The sequence below is a fragment of the Fundulus heteroclitus genome, chromosome 2 (genome assembly GCF_011125445.2).
Source record: "Fundulus heteroclitus isolate FHET01 chromosome 2, MU-UCD_Fhet_4.1, whole genome shotgun sequence".
NCBI classification, from domain to species: Eukaryota; Metazoa; Chordata; class Actinopteri; order Cyprinodontiformes; family Fundulidae; genus Fundulus; species Fundulus heteroclitus.
This window is the reverse complement of record NC_046362.1, coordinates 38,989,391-39,013,274: the sequence shown is the minus strand read 5'-3', so window position 1 is coordinate 39,013,274 and position 23,884 is coordinate 38,989,391. Positions and strand designations below refer to the sequence as shown.

The window sequence follows — 23,884 nt, the reverse complement described above, 5'->3', positions numbered from 1 at the left end:
ACCTGCCCATGACAAAAAGGAACACATAAAAAAAATAGCATTAAAACAATAATTCCAAGATCAAACTGAAAGACAATAAATTCATCAAAATATAAAATAAAGGATTTTTGGTGGAATGCTACATATGGAACATTTCACAATTTCATCCACCTGTTTTGATCTCAATGTTCAAGTAAGCCCAGATCATGATGCTGCCACCACCATGTTTAACTCATGGTGTGGTAATTTTTTTGCTGATGAATAGAGTTATGTGTCAAACATTTCTACTAGAATTCTGGTCCAGAATGGAAGTCAGTTTTTTATTAGACCCGGGGTGTCCTGCAACTTTTGGATGTGTCCTGATTCCAACACTGATTCAAATGATTACATCATCTCCTCGTGCGATCAGGTTCATCGGAGTCCTGGTAAAGACCTAATTATGTGTTGATGCAGAGGCCAGCCCCCGGGGACTAGAGTTTGACACGTGTGCATTAGCACCTTATTGCACATTTTGGAATATTTTAACCAGGTCTGGGTGTAGAACAAAACCAGCAGATGAAAGGAGTTCCTGCAGCTCTCCCAGTGCTGCTCTTAGTCTCCTGGAATCCATCTGACCGCTTTTATTTTTGTCCTTTCAATAATTGTAAGAAAACATCAATTGTCTGTAATCTGTATTTCACCATATTTGCACAGTGAATGATGGCCACTCCATGTTAACTATATATATATATATATATATATATATATATATATATATATATATATATATATATATAAAATGCTATGGATTTTGGTTTTGTTCCTCTCCTGACTGATACCTTTCAATAATCAGATAATTTTGAACTTTCGTAAACTGTGGCTTTGGCCAGCGGATGCTAGTGTCCGCCAAATCCAGCTGAATTTTATATTAGGTTAATCATATTCACAAAAACTGATGGCAGGCATGAATCCCATCATGCTGAACACTAAACTAAAGCATTAGTTGAGATGTGAACACAGATGAGTGAGATTTGCATGTTTATCATCTGAAATGTACAACATTCCATCCATCATCATCTCTGCCTGCTTATCCTTGCAGGTTTTTTGTTTTTATGGGTGTGTTGGGGGGGGGGGGGGTACAACTAGTCCATCACAGGGCTATGGGCTCTTCAATTCAGTCACACTTGGTGAGTTCAAGATTTGAATAAAAGGATTGGAAAGTACGTCTGGAGGCACTCGTACGTGTTTTAGTGAAACCCCTGCTGGTGTTGTGTAATATTGATCCTCAGAAGCATTATTACTGTTTTTATGTTGTTGTTGTTGTTGTTGTATATAGCAGTACTCTTTTAAAAATGAGACCATGAGACTCAAGAGGTCTTCCTCTATGAATAAATAGTTATTAATAACAATAAGAACAAAACATAATAAAATTGGGAAGCTTTTATACAAAAAAAAAAACTGTTCACGTAACAATTGAAGTCACACTTTTGATTGCCACTGTCCTCCTGGTGTGTTTTCATAGTTTTTGCTTTACACTTATTTTTTTACATGGCTCTATGTCTTTGTGTCGGGACATGAAACACCAATCATCTACTGATCTGCAATCAGTCTCTGCACCTGCAGCCTTTCCACTGATCAGGCTGCAGTATATCTCTGCTGGCCTCCCAACACTGCATCAGCATATTGGACTAAGCTGTGAGGTGACACACATCCAGCTGAAACACCTCCAGAGTGACTTCTGGGCCTCTTGTCTTCAGCTGACCCTCTCAGACTCTGTTGTCACATGTTCTCCTCTGGGCTCCAGGACCACCACTCTCTTGCCAACCTTCACTTGCTCTCAGGTCAGGCTCTGTGCCACTTAACCGTCTCCACGCCCAGCCAACCTCGGTCTGCGTCATTCTCACTCCTGCCTGTCCTGTTTGCCCCCCCGGTGACCTCTTTCAGCCGTGTTTTTTTTTTTACCTCCAAGCCCAGCAAAAACAGAATTTAGCTGCAAAAGCTGAAATAAATCTCCTTTGCACCTACATTTAAATCTTCTCTTCAGTCCTGTTATGCAGCTGGGAATCATATCAGACATTGCAGCAATGAAGATGATTGTCAAATCAATGCAAGTTTTCTTTAACGGTATTAATTGGCAAATATTACACAGACCTGCCACCTAATGTTCCATCTAGATTCTGCTGGATTCAGAACACCAGTCCCATAAAGTCAGACAACGTCAAATTTAAGTGTGTATATACTTCAAAACAGAAGAAAGGGTCTTGCACAGATGAAGCATAACATTATGACTGTTAGTATGTGGATCCTTCTTTTGATGCCGGATCTACTCTGAGTCACTGAGACGCTCCACCAAACCCCCGGAGGTTTCCCCGGTTGGTATCTGGAACAAAGATGTCAGCAACACATTCTTTAAGAGGAAGTCATGAGGGGAATCAGACTGTTTGTCCAGCACACCCCATGGGTGCTTGATTTGATAAAGATTTGGTGAATTCAGAGCAGATTCTACCTGCTGAGGAGACAGAGATCTTTTGGAGAGCAGACCCCCCCATACGCATGTAACTGATGCAGAGCTGCAGAGCTCCTTCAGTGACAGACTGCTGAATCCTGGGTGCAAAAAAGAACGTTATCTCAGATCCTTCCTCCCAGCACCTGTTGGACTTTAGACCAGGGGTCACCAACACGGTGCATGCAGGCACCAGGTAGCCCCAAGGACCATATTACATAGATTTAAAATGATAAATGCATTAAAAATATGTTTATACTACATAAAGTTAAGGTGAGCTCTGACTCTTCTAGATCATAGGTCAGTGCAGGGAAACCTTTATATGACACTGATGTAGCTTTCAGCTTCTAAAAGGTTGGTTTTAGAAGCTGCTTTAGACTCATCACAGTTAGCGTCAAACTTAATAACCGGTCACATCCCTGCTGCTACCTGCATGCTTCTTCCTCTTCTTGTGGATAGTCTGTAGATGTTTTTAATGCATAAACATTACAATACATGCACATTTTGTAAATTATCCTAATATGTTGCACATTCCTTTGAATCTCACTAAGCTATTTCTAATAACTTTACAATATTTCAATGTCATGATCCTTGGGTGTTTGTGCTTGATTTCTGAATCATGTCTTCAGTTATTGGTGCTTAGTGGTTCACCTTGTTATTTATTAGTTAAGGGGTGTCAAACATGCAACCCGTGGGCCGGTTCCGGCCCGCCGAACAATTTAGTCCGGCCCGGTAGCTAAATGCATTATCATTATTAAAAAAAAAAAAATTATTTAAATTTTTTTCCCCCAGTGTCCTGTCTGGGATTGTGGCAATAAGAATTGTTGTCTTAATGTCAAAAAGAGCTCATCAGATTTGACTTTCATAAGTGGAGCAGTACAGCTTTTGCCATAGTGCTTCGCTTGATTTATGAATGTGAATAGTTTTATGATTCATGCGGGGAATATCTCAAATGATATGGACACTACAATGGAAAGGTAGGAGAGGAAAGGAAGAACAAGAAGAAAAAAGAAAAGTTGAAAGAAAGAGGAGGTAAAAGGAAGAGAATGATAAAACAATTATTGAAAAAAACATGTACTTAGTTTAATAGAAAATCTGCAGTTCCTATATTGTCCATGAGGGGCGCTGTGTTTTAATCAGCAGATGGTAGCACTGAGCTTCAGATGTGGAATATTGATTTTAAATCATTTCTTAATTTTTATCTGTTTGTTGTATTTTGTCATGCAGGACAGTGTTTTTAAGTTCCAAAAAATGTGAATAAATGTTTTTCAACATTGTACAATCACTGTTCTTATGCATAATGCACAAGTAAATGTTTAACTGAGTAAAAGTATTGTTGAAATTGCACATACTTTTCTTAAAAACGCTGAGGTTATTCATAATATATTGTGTAAAAGTGAAATTCATTTAATATAAAAATCAACAAGTTCACTTTTATTAGTTCTATTTAATCTTGCAATGAGTTTACTCATGTGGCCCTCTTGAGATCAGATTAAGCTGAATGCGGCCCCTAAACCAAAATTAGTTTGACACCCCTGTATTAGTTCCTTGTAATCCAGGGGCTTGTTCTTCGTACGTCGCTAACTCAGTTAGCTGGATTTGATTGTTGACGATTTGGCATGATCTTAGATCGTTTGGTTCTTCGAAACTCATCTTGGACTTGTTGTCATAGCAACAAGTCCAAGGGAAGTCTGTCGTAGCCATGTCCATTTTTACGACAGCAAACTGTTTTTAAAGAGGAAAAAGTGGTGTTAGAGCCATAAATAGAAAATATTTAAGTTATTTTGGTTTGCTTTTTATTTTTATCATATTCAGTAAGAAGATTTATTCAGGCCATTTTATTGTGAAGTTTAGTTTTACTTTGAAAGGGTTGCTTCCTGTCGAGCTGTATATTGTATTAGAAAAAAACTATGGATGGATTATCTAGACACGGAACAATACAGTTTTACCGTGTAAACTATGGATGACTTGGAAAAGGAATAACTTCATTTTTTATAGTTAAAGAATTTTTTTGTTAAAATGTCCAGTTTGCACGTGTCCTTTACTTCCAGTGTCTAAGGAATGACACTGATATTGGATCTCTTGACATAACAAGTGCCTTTTTAAAATAAAGTGTAATAATTAAAGGCTACCATTTTACAGAATATTCTTGTATTCACTTTTATTTGTCCCCATGTTCTAGTGGGTCCTGTGGAGGCTCTGATATAAAAGAAGTAAATATGAAATTTTTAAAATGCAAAAATTCATACTGTAGAAAGTGATAGAAACATCTACCATGGACAGTATTTACGCATTAATTTATCTGCTACTTTTTGCCAGCCCTCTCTCCTGGCTTTAACAGATGTCGTTTTAATTAATGAGTCAAATTCGGCATAACCTTCCATTAAAAGCTCGTGTTCTGCTTGGGAGAAAAACTGTGGGCGTTCTTTGCTGAACAGCCAATAGCAGCGCTGCTGATCAATGTTTCTACTATCGATACATTTCCCCTTTTAAACAAACGCATGAACGCGCAGTTGTCTCAGATAACTCAATCCAGCCATATTAATCGTAAACAACAGGTGTGTTGGAAAAACCCAATTAGCCGGATCATGATTAGCCGGATGAAATCATCTTGGATGCGTCATTTGATCTCGGATGTTTTAAGCAATGTACGAAGAACGGACCCCAGATGGTACCACCCAATCAGTGAGTCCATCAGGGAATGGAGTGAGCCAGCCAGAGTCCTTTGCTTCAGCCCAGTTGAAGGCACTCCCCACAACACCAAAAAAGAAAACTAACACATAAAGTATGTGACAAAATTAAATATACAAAAGTTAACCAAATGTGCCCACTACAATTGGAACTAATGTCCTTCATTATTGTCACACTAAAAACCAAATAAATCAATGTATTTATACTTCAGTATGTGAAAACTTAAAGTGAAAAAGTGGATTGTGAGGTTACCAACTGTGTGGCTGCAGGTGTGGCCATCACACCTTCAGATCCATGATGCCTCTCTGTGTTCTTCCAGCTGCTTTCCTTGCTAGCACCTGCCGCTCTAATTAGTGTCTCATTGTCTTCACCTGTGCCCCTGCTTTCCCCTTTGTTCTTCCCTGTATTTAAGCCACCTGTCTCTGTCCACTAGTTGTCAGATCCTCTGTATGCAAACATCCTCTCTGGGTTCAACAGTTTTGACTCTCTGCTCTGTACAAATGTGGACTTTGTAAGTGTCATGAAATTCTGATCACTTCATCATCTCTTGTCTGCACTCTGGTCCCACAACTACTCCTCAAAACTTGACAATTTCATGAGGGTGTGGGGGAGGTAGTACTGCGCCCTTTTTTTTTATTAGTACTGTTTGCGTGTGGGGGCACTAGGGTGGGAACGAGTGAATGAGGCTGTATGTAGTTTTCTGTTTCTTATTTGTCAGGTTGGGTTTCTCCCATGACATCTCAGGTCTCCACTAAGTGTAGCTCCTGGGGGGTTTGGCATTGTGGATGTTGGGGGGGGGGGGGGGGGGGGGGGTTCTACTGTGCCGTCTCTCCTCTTCTCTTGGTGGGGAAGGCAAATTTCCTGTATTGGCCCCTCTGGAGCACCTTTACTCTGAAATTCCAGGTGCTTACAGATTCACTTCCATACAGAAAAACCCCTGTTATTTTCTTCAGCTGTCACTTTCTACATGTATTAATTAATCCTGTATATTCTTCACTGATGGTATCAAGGCGTTGGTTGATTGTACCTGTAATACTTTATCAGCTGGTTCTGCTGTTCTTTTTATATCTCTCTTTGCAGGTGTAGAAGCAGACTCAGAGGATGTTATATCACTCTCTCTCCCTTTTTATCTCCTCCATTTTTCACCTTTTCTCCTTTTTTCTGTTCTACCCTCTTGTTTTAGTGTCCATATAACATGAAATATTCTCAGCATAAATTATAATAAAGCTACTTGCATGAAAAAATCAAGCAGAGCACTATGACGAAAGCAGTAAGGCTCTGCTTGTGAAAAGAAAATCTGTTGGGCTCTTTTTGATGTTAGGACAATTATTATTACCACATTGCCAGACAGGACACAATTTTTGTATATAGATAAACAATTTCCTTTTCTTATGTAGTAAATTTGCCCTTACTGTATAGTCTTTTATTCTGAAGTTTTGACCCTCCTCTGTGCTTCACACAAAGGTCTGACTGACCTTTTGTGTTTTTACAGTCCTGCAGTTTTCAACGAGATCAAATCTTTTACCTCCTTTTCTGAATATAGAATTTATTTACTACGGTCAGGATGGAGGGACCATTTCACTCAGTAAAGTGTTTCTGACCAGGATTACCAGCTATAACTCTAAATACAAAGTGAGGACCTTGACCTCCATTCATTTTCAACTCTTTCTATGGCCTGAGCCTAACCTAAACGTAATGGACATGTTAGTCCTAAACCTAACCCAATAAAAGTGAAGATCAAAAAAATGTCCTCACTTTACATCAAAGTCCTCCCTTTACCAGTAAAATGAGCAAACAAGAACATAATGTTACAGAGTTCAGCTGCTAGTAAAGCTCTAAATAGTGATATGTGTAAGAAATATAAAATAGCTAGTTGGCTAAATGTTGTAACTTTGATTTAAATGTGTTTCAGGGCAGGAGAGCAGACTCTGGGCTTCTCTCAGGCTCCTTCCTGCTCATCTGCATGAACTGGAAGGTGTGAGGAACATGGATCATGAGGATCATGGACCATATGGATCATGAGGAACATGGATCATCAGGAACATGATCCATGAGGAACATGGATCATGAGGAAGATGGATCATCAGGAAGATCAGCTGAAGACCAGAGTCAGCGCTGAGAAATCAGGAGAACCTGCTGCGGAGCGAACCCCTCCAGGAGGAAAGGCGTCTGCTCTCTCTCCGCATTAAAGCGGAGCTGCTGCTGACCCTTGGATGGGGAGGAACACCCTCCTCCGCCCAGCCTCCCTCTCTCCTCTCTCCTCTCTCTCCTCCTCATAAATCCATTGGTCGCGCTCTCGCCTTCACATCCAGCTCCGCCGATCGCAGCGCAGCTCCAGCATTTGTGGGAAGTTGCAGTTGGCAGCTCCAGGCTCGTCTCTCCCCCCCCTCACCCTGACGGCTGCACAGCGGAATTATGAGCAGAGCTGACCCAGCCTCTAACACCCTGTCTTGAGTCACTGTGTCTGCCCACCGAGACGAACCGAACCGAACCGAGCATGGAGACTGGACTCTGCATCCTTCTGACTTTGCTCCTCCAGCAGGTAGGACACGTGTGCGTGTGTGCGCGTGTGTGTGTGCGTGCGCATCGCTGCTGCGGTTTGTCAAGTTTAGTCTCCAGGAACAATCTGCGCTCCTGCCTCCCGGCCAGAGTTGGTGCCGCCTGCCGCCAGCTCTGCCCCCAGTTTGGGGCGCAGAATGTCGGCTCTGGCCATCCGCGGCGCTCCGCTCACTTCCAGGACAGCCTGGCACATCGTGGCCAAACACGGAGAGGGGGAGGCTGGGGAGGAGAAGGGACTGGGGCACAGAGCGCAGGCTGCCCCCCCCCCCCCCCCTCCCCGTGTCGGTGTGCAAATCACGGCTCCGGCTCTTGTCTCCAGCCGCATCTACATTCCGCTCAGCCTCCAACTTGAGCGGTTCTTTGGGTCTGTGGCGGTGAGGGGAGCAGAGGAGGGAGGCAGGCTGCTGTTATCCGGGCTTCTCTCTGTGTTTGGCTCAGTCTCACGCTCTCTGGGGGGATTTGGGGAAAGCAGGTGAAGAGGCTGTTGGTTCGGACTCTAAACTGGACCGACGGTCCGGTCAGAGGAGCGGTTCTGTCTTCAGGTCTCTGAAGGTTGTGGATTAAAAACCAGGAGCTGCAGACTGGTGCTTTCTCACATGGTCTTCCTTCAGCGTGATTCTCCTCTCCGGGTTTGTGAAGCCTTACCTGCCTACAGTGAACAGGGGCGCTACGGAGGGGGGAGCCAGGGGGAGATGGCCCCACCTTCTAGTCTTTATCTTTATCATCTAAACATGATCCCGTCTGTCTGCTTATCAGAGCTCACCCATCACACATCGGTCCACCCCTCTGTAAACGCTCCAGAGATTTAAACTAATTAGTGTGGCTGTTAATATTATAACGAGCAACAAGAAAACATGACATACTCTTTTGTTTTTTTTTGGGAAATGAGCAGCCAGCAGTAGCCCATAGATTGGACCCAGTGCACATTTTTATTGTCATTGTTTCCCAAAATGAAAAGCAGATTAGCAGCAATGTCACACAGACATGTATACAAAGACTAATTCACTAAATTATTCACTATATATCTACGTTCAGCCTGTAAGGTGTCTTCAAGTGACAGGTGGATTGATCTGGTAGCATTAAGACTGGACTGCGTGTGTCTGTGCTGCGCAGCCTTTATTTATTGTATTATGGTTAATATTAGATCATGCTGCCTATCTGTAGAACCCGGCCGTCTCTATCTGACCACCAGCTGCTGGCAAACCTTGTTGCTGCTGCTGTGGCCTCTGACCTCATCAGTCTTTACAGTTTTATTCCCTCAATAAAGATCCTCGCAAATGACCAGTAAGGTATTCATAGTCCATTACTCTGACTGTTGAGAGTCTATTTTTATTTTTTTATTGGCAGAAAGCTGCAAAAGTTGAAGCAGCAGCTAATTTTGAAACAACTATCTTTTTTTTTTAATGCATCCACAGTGGGAGAGCCCCTGAAGCGTGGCAGGCGAGCAGCTCGTTTGGTAAACTCTGTATTGTTGTGCTGCTCCGCTCTCTTTCCGTTTTCTCCCTCTCCTCTATTATCCTCTCGCTCCTTCGTTTATCTGATTGCATTGAGAGACGGCAGACAGCACAGCTCATTTGGTGTCTCTGGGTTGACCTGTGTAGGTTTGGCGCACACTTCCCGCTGTGTGTTGTTCACTTTTAATTGGATAAGCATTTGCTTCATTTCCACGTTGTTTTTGTTCGGTCCTGTGATCTGCTGCAATCATGATTCAGGCTAATAGCGCCTCTGAAGAAATTATTTAACTCCCTGTTTTATTGATTAGAACCTGCCCTCTTCTGCTCACATGCTCGCATGAACACACAACGCTCTACATACACAAATCCTGCGAGGGCGCTTTCTATTAAGCAGCTTCATTCATTATTGGGAATTGAGAAAGGGAGACTAGTTAATCGTCTGAGAAAACAAGTTGGTTAAAACGGAAATGAACAAACTCTGTCTGTGGATGTTCACCCTGAAACAAATAAACTGGAATGAAAATCAGATTTCATGCAGGTTAAGCAGGTGGCCCGTCCTCCTGGTTTGCTCATGTCCAAGGACGTCTATTCTTATCTCAGAATTCTGTCTCCTAGTTATTTATTAGGGAATATGAATGATAAAACGTTGAATCATGCTTCACACAAAAAGGCAGCTTACTGGTTCGTCTTCTTTCATCGGGGTTCCAGCTTTATCGTACACATTTATGTGCAGCATGCAAACAGATTTATTCGTCTTGACTCATGGTGCACACTTAAATTGCAAATGTGTCGTCTCTCCATGTAGAATCACAGGAACGCACATCTCTGCCATATTTTGTGTGGGCTGAAAGGAGGTCCTCGCTCTTAGATTTGCCATAGTAGGGAGTCTTTTCCACAACAGGATGCCTTCTTATGATAGCAAAACACTTCCCACAATGAAGCATGTAGATTTTTCCAGTCATGGTTACTCAAAACTTAGTCTGCCACTTCAAATGGCTCTTCAGCCGTTGCCTTCATCTCAGCCTCAGCTACAGTTTGTGTGATTGTGTTGCTTGGTTGTTACTTAAGTGCATCAAAGGCTCCTCAATAGTCAAATCTGTAATTCAATTTCTTTTCCTCCTTGAAACAATAAATAGAAAAAAAAAGACACACTTCACATCCCGTTTCTTCTGGGATGGAGAAAAAACGGAGGAATTGACTGTAAAGTCCTGGCAGGCCGGAGCCAGAGAGAGAAGGTGTTGGCTGCTGCAGCCTGTGGTCCGTCTGAACTGAGTCTGAGTGAATATGAGTTTTACTGCTAAACGTGCGTCTGCTCGCTTTTTGGAGAAAGATTTGCTGGACGCATTTGAATTAAAGATGCAACTTAAAATTTTCTCTGAAATTGCGAAACAAAGTGAACAAAGCAGCAATTAATTGAGATTTTTTTTATTTGTGAAAAATCAACTTACTAGCATTTTGCTGTGCTGCAAACCTAACAATGTTGGTGATGTTTTTTTAGATGATACTTATGATGCAAATTTGCTCTTAGTGCACAGTTGGATATTTTTGTTTTCATATTTTTACCCTTGTGTGTGTCTGTATGCTTCCATTTACATTCCACCTGCTACTGGGACACATTCATTTCTATTCTATATTTAGCAAGTTTTCAGACCGCACAGTAACTTCTTTTTAAAGCGACTATCAACAAATCTCACCACTGTTCCTGGATGCTGACATGAAAACATGAACCATTCTTACTCCTCTTCATGAGGTGTGTGTGTGTGTGTGTGTGTGTGTGTGTGTGTCCCAACTGCTTTCAGAGCAGTACCCCACTGTGTCCAGCAGGGCTGCACAATATATAGCTAATAAATCATAATCCAAATATCAGTGTGTGCAGAATTGAAGTCTGAGAAGTAGAAGCATCTTTTATGCTACTGTAGCCAGTTGGACAGTCTCATGGCAGCAGATGCTCACAGCAGGGACAAGTGACCTTGCCCAAAATAGTTCACAGAATGATGGAAGCACAGATGAGGATGAGGGATAAGAGGAAAACAGGTGTATATCACACCTGATATCGTCGCAATATTCACAAATCTTATCGCTATTGTGAGATTTTCTAATATGCTGCAACTTTAGTTTTCAGATATTCTCAAAGCTGCCACTGTTTTATCTTTGTGCAAAGTGCAGATAAACTTTTTTTTTTAGTCTGAAATAGCATTTGTTTGGCTCATTTAGACATATTTAATTTATTTATTCCTTTACCTTTAGTTGTTACTAAAGGGTCGGCATACATTGAATATTTTTATTAACACAAATGCAACGTGTGAAGTACTGGGAAGCGACTTTATTAGCTGATGAAGGCGTTGGGCTTCTAACCTTCATCAGGGTCATTGAAGGCCACAAACCGAGACGTTGGCCAGTTTATAAAGTTTTCTCCTGTTGCTGGAGTCTTCCCACAAGTTGTGCCAGAAACCATTGGATCAATGATAGAAACGCACCAGCTCAGTCCCGGTTATCTCCTCTTTAATACGCTTTAGACGGCTTGTGTAGACGTGGACACAGAAACGCCTTTAAAGACTGAAACTCAGCCTTCAGTGAGGTTCTGCTGCAGTTGGTGTCTCTGAGCACATTTTGTAATGATGACACAATTGGCAGCCAAGTGTGTATTCCCAGCCGCACCGTTGCAGCCGGTAACACGCCGCTCCACTTACCTCGCTGCCGCCGTGCCAGAGCACACACGGGTACCACCAGCAGCCCCCTCCTCCATTATAAATCCCTGTTTTCCAAATGGAACGGCGTGCAGCCTCTCCAGGTGGAGCGGTGATTCAGAATAAGCACAGCACAGCTGGGAGCTGCAGGTGCAAAGGATTTTTCTCCTCCACCGAGATTCCGCCTCCACGTCTTTCCTCTCCTTTTGTTTTTTCTTTTTTTTAATCAGCTTTTCTTGCTTCCATGCTCTTCGTCTATGAAATCAGCTGCTCACCTGAAATAATAAGCTTTTACTTAATTGAATTCAGTGTCTATTTCCTTGGAGTTTCTAGCGGCGTTTTGTCACTGCGCTCGCCAGGAGGATGAAGGCATTTATACCCGCAGTCTCATTTCTGGGCTGGCTCCCAGGTGTGTCAGTCACAAGATTTGCTGTTGTGGACGTTTATGGGGGCCGTGACCAGCAGACTGTAAACGTTTCTGTTGAAGCCACTGACTCGGGGAGAGATGGATGGAGAGACGGGAGGTCATGGTTTGGTGGAAAAAAGAAAGTTGATGTTGAAGAGGGAGGGTTGCTATGGCGTCCTGTTAGCCGTAGAGCGGCCAGCCGTCCGTCGAACAAATACATCCAACGTAGACAAACATGTTTTACCTGCTCGTTTATTTCACTTTCTTTGTAGTGCTTCCTTGATCTGAAGCCGCTTCTTTGACCTTGATCTAATAAAAAAGATCTGATGACTCCATTTATGTCAGGGCCATCTGCTACTGAGGGTTACAGCAACAGGTAGGAATCAGGGCAAACAATCTCACACACATTCACACACAAAGCACTTTTTATGTCTTTGTTGAGTCATCTCTAATGATACATATTACCAGATATATTTGTCACTCATTAAGAGCTTCCACGTCTGAATCCTTTGCAGAGGATAATGAGGGAAAGCTCAATATGCATGCACTTTCCTTGTGCTCTCTTCTTTATGAGCCTTACAGATGGAGCCTGTCATGTCCATCTCTGGGTACAATCAATTATCTTTTCTAAAGCAGACCTCAGGCTCACCGCCGGATTTTTTTCCTTTCAAGAAAGTTTCTCCATTCGAGTGTCCTTTCAGACCTGCCATCACTCTGCCACCGAGCGCTGATTCAGGGCTGTCCTTTTTATAATGGAGTCTAGTTAGAGAGAGACACTTTGACAAGCTACAAAGTCTAATGATGACACTAATGAGGAATGCCAGTCATCAATGAAGGATTGTTTCTTGCTTTCCCTTCTTGCCCTCTCTCTTCTCCTCCGCACCCTTCCTCTCATGTGTTTGCCCTCTTCTCATTTAGCTCTCATCTCCTCTCTGTGCGCCGCTTGGTGCTTCATCTAGTCAAGCCGCTCTAATAAAAGCTTTGTGCTTTGAAACAATGCAGAGAAGTTAGCCATGTTCTTAACAACCCACAGAGACACAGCAACACACGGTTCATGTGAAAGAAGCCCAACCGCATCCTGGACCGTGCAGCTTAAATGTTCTGTTGTGTCACCCTGACTCCAACAATCAGTTAGAAAATAGTCCTTCTGTGGTTTAGGGCTGCCAGGCTCAAGTCGCCCTCGCTTTCTACTTATCTGTGCTGGTTCCTGAGTGAATGCACACACACCTCAGTGTGAGGTGTTGGAGTGCTCTTTGGAGGAGTTTCTTTTTTTTTTTTTTTGGACTCTGCTGTTATTGACAGAAAACTCTAAAAGCTTCCAGTAAATAAAACCAACGTGTGTGCATACCCACCTGGCCAGAAAACACACAAACCCACACGTTCACGACTCCTCGCTCTGTCTTAACTGGTTTTGGGAGGCAGTGAAACAGTTTTTATTTGTCCGTGTGCTCCCGTGTGACTCTGCCTGAGCAGTGCTGCGGTGTGACGGGTCTGGAAGGTCAAACGCTATCTAAACTCCACTGAACGAGGGGGCGACCTTTGAAGGAAGCAGTCTTCTTCAATCTTTTTTCTCCCTTAACGCTACTGCTTCACTCTCCAGGGGAGGAGAGGGAAGATGAGGTGCGAAGCTACTGAGAGCTGTAATTAAAGTAAATATGTCCCCTTTGCGCTCCATTAGAATCTGCCTGCATTTAATATAAGTGCTCTAATTATGCAAAACACCAATGGACATGGTGTGTTTTAACAGTGAAATCTGCTAAGAACATGGGGAAAAGTCTCTGTCCTCAGAGAGCAGTGGCTTAATGGCTTATTTGGGAGTGAAAAGACAAACCAACCTGATCATAACAAGCCCTCGGCAGGCATGTGTGAAGGACACAACAATGTAGCATGAATGTGTCCCTCCAGTTCATCACGCTTTCACTCTGCTGATGTCAGTTTGGGGGTCAGACAAGCAGATCAACAAGCGAAGAGGTTTCCAGTCAAACAAGGGGCCAAACACAGAAGAGAAGCTAGAAAAGCGGATATTTTTCTGGAAAACCACAAACAGGATCTAAAGCCAGATATTTTATACACTCCTCACATCGCTCTTCCCGACTTCTCCTCCTCATCATCATCCATCATCACCTCTAAAACCGCAGCAGCACGTTAAATCTATCCAGGATGTATTCAGTTACTCTATTACAAACTCACAAACATGCCATCCTCTCTCCTCTCTCTCTCTCCAGCACAAAGCTTGACTTTGTGTTTGCAACATGATTGTGATAATTCCTCTTTATTTCCATAAAGTGTGTGTGTGTCGGCGCTCACACAGTGGGCGTATTTGTGTAAAAGGCTGGTACAGCAAGCTGCTTTTTCTTCCATGATAGTAGGAGACGATACGCTAAGTTACATTAGCCTTTCAGTGAATAGCGCTCAGTTGTTCGGCTTGTTTGCGTGCTCAGTTAGGCTAATAGATGTGTTGCAGACTTTTCTTGACTGCATAAGAACCACTTAGCATAGGTCAGTAAATAGCTGGCTTTGTATCGCCGGCTGTGCTGTTCCTTGTGTCTACAGGGTCAGGAGTGGTGACAGGGAATTCTCTCTGCTCCACTTAATCTATTTTTCATGAGGGTGTTGGTTGGAAACTTTGGTCCTGTTGTTTCTGCTGACAGTTCTTGTTATTGCAGCGGCCATCAGGAAACTTTACTGCAAGGTGAGAAGCCAGAGTTTAAAATCAGGCACCCATGTTCAGGGCATTCATTGTTGGTCCTTATCTGTCTTTTGGAAGGTAACACAATAATTGGACTTCTTCCAATTCTGCCCTTTTATTAATTGCACTTCTGAAGCTAAATGGGGCAGTGGGGAAGAAAATTAACAATGTTAACAGTTATCTGGTGAGCTCAATAAATACCTTGGGGCTAGAGAGCAATGGGGTTTAAGCTGACTGAAGCATAGTTAGGCTACAGACATAAATATAGATGGAAATCTAATAGTGTTTGGAAAAAGCAAGAGGTGTGAAAATAAACAAAGATTATGTCGGAGTTTTAATAATGCTTAGAAATCTCTGCGTCTCGACCTGTCAGCCTTTATCTTTGTGATAAATGGCCAACGGTGTGCTTATCTTTGCCATCTCTATGAATAAGCCAACTTCTGCCCCGCTTATATCAACGTTTTCCATGCTGAAGATGAGCAAGTGGAGAGTCTGAGCTCAGGCAGCCTTTAATGCTCCTGTTTACACTCCACCTGATAAAGTTTATGTTGTCACTACGGGAGGTTTTATTAGCCGTTTGCAATGACCGCTGCTACCAGCAGCTGATCCGATCATATTCAGAGTGTAAAATTAAGTCAAACATATTCTTAACCCTGGTTCTGGTGAGTGGCTGGTTTACCAGGTCAGAGCTACCTTCAGTAAAAACCTGAATGTTAAGTTAACCCTGATCCCTGGTCAGCACCTTGGAGAGCAACACCACAATGGTGGACATGACGGCGATGCCGTCGACAGCCGGCTGTGAGGATGATGGTCCTCTGCACCGCTAAGACAAACATGACCACTAACTGGAGGAGGAAAAAGAAAAGATCTCCAGAAACAGAATGTGTTGACAGGCGTAACATTTTCCTGAGACCATCTGACGAGCTCCTCCAGCACATCTAGTGCAGAAAGCAGAACAGAGGCGGCTCGTCACAACGCTGAATGTTAACGGTGCGCTGGTTAGAGCAGCCATAGCACCGCCATCACTGTGTGGTCCACCAGCTGCTCAACACAAGGACCTGCTCAGAGGGATGAAGGCAGCGCATCATTAGGCCGGAGCCTCCTGAGCTGGAGGCAGCGTACGCCCGCAGGCCTGAGAAGGAAGGCTAGCAGCTTTTATCATGGCCGGTTCACATGCAGGAAGGTCACTGATCCACTGCCATCAGGACCACGGTTCAGGGCAAGAAGATCCATCAGCAGCAGCTTCCTCCCAGAAAAGAAAAATACACAGAGGCAGAAATATCTCCTTATTTTTCTTCTGTTTATTGACTGTGTTAATTTCTGTATTTGTTGCTGTTGTGTCAGATAAACGTGCAGAATGTAAGTTTTACAAAGTATGTTGACAAGGGAAAAGATTGGTATGCTGAATAATTCCTTAAAATGTTTTGCATTAATCATCAAGGATCTGTTGAAAATTCTGCCATGATTTTTATCTGACAGTGTAAAACAAAAAGGAAATGAACCAAGGAAGCATATTCTGAGATTTCCTGCCACAGAAACCAACAAAGTACAAATTCAGAAGACAGGAACGGCTAGAAGTTTTATTGAGATCCAGTATAATTCAAATTTAGTTTTTTAACTCCCAAAGAACACTTTTAGAGCAGTTTGCATCCTCATTGTCTTTATGTTTTAATGGAATAAGGTTTAAAAAGCAACATTTGAGGTCCTACGATTAGTCTGTAGATGCAAACGGGCAGCAGGAGCCTGGATACTAATGCTACTTATATCTTAATTCTTCCCTGTTCTGTTAGGGTTTATCTTCCAGCTTTAATTGTCAGGAGGCAAAATCTGAGATTCTGACTGAAAATTGACCATTTGAGATTACATTGTTAAATGTTGCCTCTTTTAAATAATCTCAAAGTTGCCATTTGTGATAAAATCCTGATTTTGTTAAAGCTCAGTCTGATAAAATCTTCACTCAGGGAAACTAAAGCAGTTTCTGCTGTTATCAGAGTTTCAGTGACGGTCACAGAGTACGGTTAGAGGTCAAAGAAGGCAACAAACTCCATTCCTCCTGGTTCTGTTGCACCTAAAGCACCGTAGCAGCTCACATGTCCTGCATGCAGACAGCTCAAACAAAGTAACAGAATCAGGATGCAGAACCAATCACCCTGATCCTCATTTGGCGTCAGGCTTCAGCTTAAGTATGAAATGAGCTGAGAGTCGCACACAGCTCCTGTTTAGAGTGCCGCTAATGAAGTCAGGAGAGGTGTGCTCAGTTCTAGTGCATTATGTAAAAACAGGAAATGGTAAATTCAAAGTTCTCCAGGAACATGAAGGCCACCCAGGAATGCTGCCGGGCTCTGGGCTGTGATACAACTAACCAACATGCAGAGCAAAGGCAGCCAGCAGAACATTACTGCATTACAACTATTGCACAGGAATGAATTTCCATCCAGGTTCTTCTCTGTCTTTGGATCAGATGAACTGATTTCTGAACAGAACCTTTGTTGGGTCCAAAACAAAGTTCTCTGCAAAGAGTTAAATGATGCGAAGGGGGAGGGGGGACTATACTTTATAACACTCCTCCAAATTAACTCTGGGATTTTCCACTACCTTGTTCTGCCAGACTGACAAAAAGAAAATATTACAATACTTGTTTAAAATGGACCAACGTTTTATTTTTCTTCACTTTGAATACAAATCATTCTCATGTTATTCCCTTTTGACGCCTTCGCTGCTCTGAAGCCCCATTCTGCCACATTCCTCTCTTCTTTTTGATTGTTCTCTTTGCATTTATCTTTGTCTTCCTTTTCTTCTGACATATGAAACATTTCACAGAGCATCTGTTTTCTTTCTCTTTCTCTCTCTTAGTCCTCTCGCTCCTAGTTCACTGCTGCATAAGTTGGTAGACATCCTGCAGGGACCCACTGGAAAAAGTCGTTTCTTCACCCTAAAGCGTGCAGTACAGCCGCTGCTGCCTAGATGGCGACAGAATGCCAGATATTCCTTACAGGGACGATGGGGATAATTGCCACTCGAGGTTTACTCCACGTTTAAGGGAATGCAGATGTTTGCTGCTGTGCGTCTGTTGTCAGTCTCTTTGCAGCCGTGCTTGTAGAGATAGAGTGGCCATTTAAACCCTGAACTCGCTTGTCATGAAATAGGAATTGGAAGACCCATTTGAAGCGAGCCACAAAGCGGCATGTCGGTGCCTACGCAGACAGGTCGCTTCAAGGCAATTAGAATAGCTCATCCCACTTATTGCTTTTGATGTCAGCATGTGGTGAAATAAGAGTCACTGACGGGGGGCTGGGAGGGGGATCGCTGCCACTTCATTTCAATTCCTTTAGACACAATTAATGTTGCTCTCCATTCAGAGGTTTATCTCACATTAAGGCAGGCAGGTTCCAGGCTTTGAGCTCACCAATGAATTGAATGGGGGGGACAGAAGAGCCGCTGGATAAATAGGAATCTGATCCGCGGCAGCTCGATGTTCTGGGTTAAACTCTGAGTTTGGGTCTTTGCTCTGATGTTATATTCACACACAGAACTAATTTCTAATGGAAAACTGCAGCTCCGCATTTATTCCCCTCTGATCTAGAAAGCCACTTCTCACCAATAAAGTTGTCTAAGTCTAAGTCACTAAACCCCAAATTGCCTGGCCATAGAGCCAGTGGATCAACGGCGCCTTTTTTAAATCATAAGTGTGTGGAACCTTCACACTGGACCTGAGCAGCTCTGCTTCTGACTCTGGGACCTTGATTTCCAAATGAAATGAAAACTTTACTTTCCTGACCACTGAGTCTAGTGTTTTTCTCCTTAGGGAAGGTGAGATGGTTCTGATGATGACCTTCTTTTGGCAGAACCTGCCTGTGAAATGTGACACAGACCAGTCTGCTGCTTTCCTCATGTCTGTCTTTGTAATAACACAACAGAATCATCAAGAAACATAAGTACTTCAGATATGAATGTGGAGTGGTTAGAGCAGGGTGTTTGGCTCCTGGAAAGGAGACAAGTTCCTTGGTTTGAATCCCACAGACTGCCACTCTGGGTCCCTGAGCAAGGCCCTCAGCCCCAGGATGTTTCCCAGGCGCCGTCCGGTGGACCCACTGTCCCCAAGAGATGGGTTAGATGCAGAGGATGCATTTAATTGGAATGAACAAAAATGTAATGACAAATATGATTATAAACATATAAATCTTGTGTCATGAGTATATAATATTGAATATCACCTTCTGATGATATGACATGATCATTTACAGAGATGAGCCCTTTAGAGGGCCTCTACTTTTGAGCACAAAGGGCCCCTTCAGTCACATTGAGCTCCGGCTTTGATTTGTCCAGGAAGTATTGAGTTTCCCTCATGAAGCCTTCCTCCTGAAACCGTGTAAAACCAGCAGTTTGGTGAACTTCAGGGCCTTCGTTGAGGTTTCCAGCTCTAATCCTTACAGGATGGCTGAGGTGGCAGTAGTCACAGTAAACTTGAGACTCTGGCTTTGGTTGATGCCTGGTGAGAAGAGTGCAGAGATTTCCATAAAGATGCCATATCCACCCCCTCATTTACTCTGAGTAATTCTATTAACTGCAGAACGCATGCTTGTCATTAACTAAGGAGCCACAGGGCAGATTCATGTATCCCACATTCAAAGTTTTGACGTAGGAACACCTACGTTACAGAGTTGCCAACTGACTGGATGGTTATCAGAACACTACCTTAATTACTAAAGGGGAGACGGGGATGTGCCAGAGGCTTTCTGCTGCACACATTCCCTGAGAAGTCAGCTGCCTGCCTTTGATTTTCATTAGACTTGCATGTCTTTAATGTCACATCCTCTTCCCACCTTGCACGCTTTACTGGACACAATTTTCCACTGCGGTGGCCCCTGTACTGACGGCTTGGTTTGTCACACTGCAGCAGAGTCGCACCGGGTGGCCAGTTATCAGCGCTTTTACCATTACTGCCCCCCCACCCTCTGGTTGACCTGCTCAGAGAGGGCTTTTCTGCAGACAGTCCCACTAAGAGACGCTCTGCTGCTGGTCCTGCTGCACTGAGGCCAGCCACCTTCAGGACTGGGTAATCTGCACAGACCTGGGGTGTGCAGGTCACACACATCCTCACATGAGCACACACTCTGTTGACAGACAGCTGAACCCTGACACATCTGAGACGGCCTGGTGTTACTGCTCCGCACAGGTGGATCGATGGCACATAATTATTTCTAATGGAGCCAGTGGAGGAAGCAGTCAGGGAGAGTGTGTACTTATGGCGTCTGGAGTCTTTGACTTGAAATGATTTTTTTATTTGAGTTAATCACACATGAATGGACTACCAACATTTGATTAAATCAAGCAGTGTTAGAAGAGGAAAAACTACCAGAAATACTTCAAATAGCAATCGGCGACGGGCTCTGAGGGCTGATAACGTAAGAAATGGTTCTGCATAATAATAGTCATCACCTTTGTCATTGCAACATCCCAATGAAGTGTGTTCTCTGTATTTAGCTCCTGTGTCAGGGAGCGCTGGGCTGAACCACCCGGAGAGCATTCTGGGGGTTTTGCTCAGGGACTCAGACTGGCAGTCAGTGGGATTCAAACCCAAAACCTGGCAGCCTGTCCAGGACACAAGCACCCTGCTCTCTAAGCACTAGAGTCACTCCCCCAGTGACGAGACTATTAATAACGTCTAAATATGTGGCCTAAAAGGAGGAATGGGTTCCAGTGGCTGACCCCAGAACCACCGGGCTTCAGACTTCGGTCCAAACTGTGGTTTCAGCTCTTTGGAAACCGAGTGTGGACCTCAGCAGGTGCTTAGAGTTTGAAAATATAGGCAACAAAATCAACTAATTTGAGTCTAAAATGAGGTGATGGGGCTTTTTTTGGACTCCAGTCAGGTCCCCTTCATGGTTCTGGTGTCCATGCAGCGTCTCCAGGACACAGAGCTTGGCGTCTTATGACGTCATTAGGCGCTGATTACAGAGGATTACATGTGAAAGAAGAGAAATTTAATATCTGTGCCTGGAAGCAGCTGCATGTTCTACAAGATCTGAGACCTGCATTAAAATAATCTGAGCAGGAAAAACACGTTAATCAACAGCTTTGAGAATGAAATCTAGATCAGGTGCTGATTATGATCACATACTCTTTGCTTTAAATATGAAAACCAATCATTTGCTTTTGTGAGTCACATTTACCTGCAGCGCTAAAAAGGTGGGCCCTCAGGGAGGGATGGAGGGGCATGTCACAATCTCAAGTTAAAGATGGTTAAAAATAACTGAAAACTAGCACAGCTGACCTTATAACACACTTGAGACGGGGACGGCCGTGTGTGCAGAGGTCTGCCGGTAATCTGGCTTCTCCGGCATTTCAGGTTTGATTCAGACGAGGAGGTTCCACATTGTTCTCTAATCTTCCGTCTAACAGCTCTGCTCATCCAGAGACGGTTAACTCATCCTTCCAACCATGTTACTGAGTATGAAGATGTCAGTGCAGACCTTCATGCTAACTTCTCAGAGCAGCTGAACTGCTGTTAGTTCGCAGGAGGTTTTTAATCAAGGTCATTTCATCTTTGATCGTCCATAATGAAGAAAACGCATGTTGTGGCTCAATGCTGAGTTACTAAATGACTTTTAATCCCTTTAATCTGACTTAATGAAGCTGGTTTGGTTCAACACTTTGTTTTCCTGTATTTCATCATTTCAAAGTGCCTGTGTAAATCCTCAGTGATGCGGGTCAATCAGGCTTAAATGGGAGGCAGCAGGACTTTCTCTGTCCTGAAAACGTTGCCACACCTGTCCAGGTGTCTCTGTCAGCACTGACACTAAGCAACCTGCAGTCGCAGCGCTGCTGTTTTTAGGACATGAAGGCCCATCCTCCATGTCTCACATCATTTCAAAGCCCTCCAGATTAATCAGGAGCGAGTTAAAAACATTTTTGGATAAAATCAGTGAGGTTGTGTCCAAACATTATACCGGTTCTGAAACAGAACATCTGACAGGGTTCCTGCTCTCCAACATTAAACTACTTGGAGGCAAAAACTGATGAGTGAACAAGCGAAGGACAAAATGCTCACAGTTTCATCATTTAAAGCCTTGGTTGATTATTGTTAGTTTACCTGTGAGTCTAAGATGACTAACTGAAGAAACAAAGGTTCCTAATTAACAACCCATTAACTACTAAATTATTAACTAGCCTCTAACTTTACCATGTTGAGCTATAAGACTGGTTAATTCGCTGAGTGGCCGTTATCTGAAGTACCAGAGACAGCTGGTTCTCTGGTTTTATATGAAACTCTAACGTTGAACTTTGCTTTTGCTGCAGCATGACTTTGCCAAGAAGTCTAAATAACTGCATTAAGAGGCAACATTAACAGGCTGTTGCCAAAATACCCCAGCGTTTAATCTACCAATGTTTTTTCTTCATTTTAACAACAATTTTTACAGAAGCACAAACAATTCACGCAGTAATTTCTTAAGATATGGACACGTGTCCATAAATAATCTTATGTAGTACTTGTCTTTGTCGTTCTACCAAACTATATAATTTTGTTTCCTTGTCATTTAATAAAAAATGTGACGCCTGCACCGCCTACATGTTTTCATTAGATGTGTTTAAATTATAAATGAAATAACTGCTCAAATTGCAGCTATTATGGTTTTAACAGCTGGCTTTTATTAAATACTTTGTTTTCTTTTTTCTCCAGTTCTTTTCTGTGATTGAAGCAACTCAAGCCACAGTTAAACATTCTGTACACAAGGAATATATAATAAGGACATGTAACCGTGTGAAAGGCACAGCATGTGAGAGTTTAGCCTAATCAGAGGTTGACGAGCGACAAACCTTCGCCTGTGTTGGGATAGATAAATCCTCAGCAGAGAAAACCAGACGGTTAGATAATCCTGCAGGGCCTCCAGAGGGAATCAGCTTCACGTACGTCTGTGAAAACCTGCCCTCCAAATGTAAAGAGTCAAAGCAAGAGTTTCCTGGGGTTGTATCCGATGAACGTTAATGGACAAATCTGAACAAGGCTGACTACTGGACACTGAATACTGAAGTGAACGCCCTTGTTTCATCCTGGACATTAATATTCAGTTTGCTCCGAGGGTTACCTGCACTCATCATCTGCAGCAATGTCATCATAATTTGAAGCTTTTCATAAATTATTTCAAATGACCCCTTTTTTCTGGTGGAATTATACAACATGCAGCTTTGATCTGTTAGCTCAATGTTAGCACACTTTATTACTCCAAAATCCATTTTGGGATCAATCTTTGGGTCTAAAGCCTTGTACACACGGAGCCACCAGCCAGGTTTTTATAAAAACAAAATCTCCCCCACATCGCTTTTAAAAATAATACCGTACACACAGGACTGTTTTTAGAAAGGTTTTCATCAACACAGCCGTGTAAATTCACCACTGACTGTTTTAAACATGCCAGAGGCAAAGTGGGCAAAAAGGCAAAAACCTACAGCAGTCAGTCAGAGTCCATCAAAGTTAAAGCCATGTTGAACAGCCATGTGTCTGTTTAAAACGGCTGACCTCCAAACGCTTTTTCTCCTTTGCACCGCAACGTATTTGAGGAGCTGGGCCAGTAATACAGAGAAATAAAACCAGCTGTAATGTTTAGAATGTTCCATGTACGCTTTTACTTTGAAGTCTCGATACCGGGGTGAAAACAGGATATGCTGTGTGGACCAAGGATACATCAGTTGGAAATAAACTATACCATCTTTATTTATGAAGCGCTTAAAAACAGCCAACAGCTGAAACAAAGTGCTGTACATCGCTTCAAGCTAAAACACATCCATTAAAAAAAACAACTAAAATAAGAATATAATGCATAAAAACACTTAAAAGAAACAAACAAAAAAAATATTTAAAATGAAAACTAAGTCTCTCTAGTGGTAAAAGCCAAAGATTAATAGTGGGTTTTATAGCGAGTTTTAAAAGCGGGCAGT

At 42.8% G+C, this 23,884-nt stretch overlaps 1 protein-coding gene across 1 annotated transcript in view; it reads left to right on the top strand.

Annotated features, from left to right (window-relative positions):
• Nucleotides 1-7,236: 7,236 nt before the first annotated feature.
• The window catches only part of cdh13 (cadherin 13, H-cadherin (heart)), a 432,538-nt gene continuing 415,890 nt past the window's right edge, over nt 7,237-23,884 (top strand). The window contains exon 1 of the mRNA XM_036126911.1: nt 7,237-7,694. Within this exon, the coding sequence (XP_035982804.1) occupies nt 7,650-7,694 (45 nt within the window). The 5' untranslated portion in view covers nt 7,237-7,649. The remainder of the gene's footprint in view (nt 7,695-23,884) is intronic.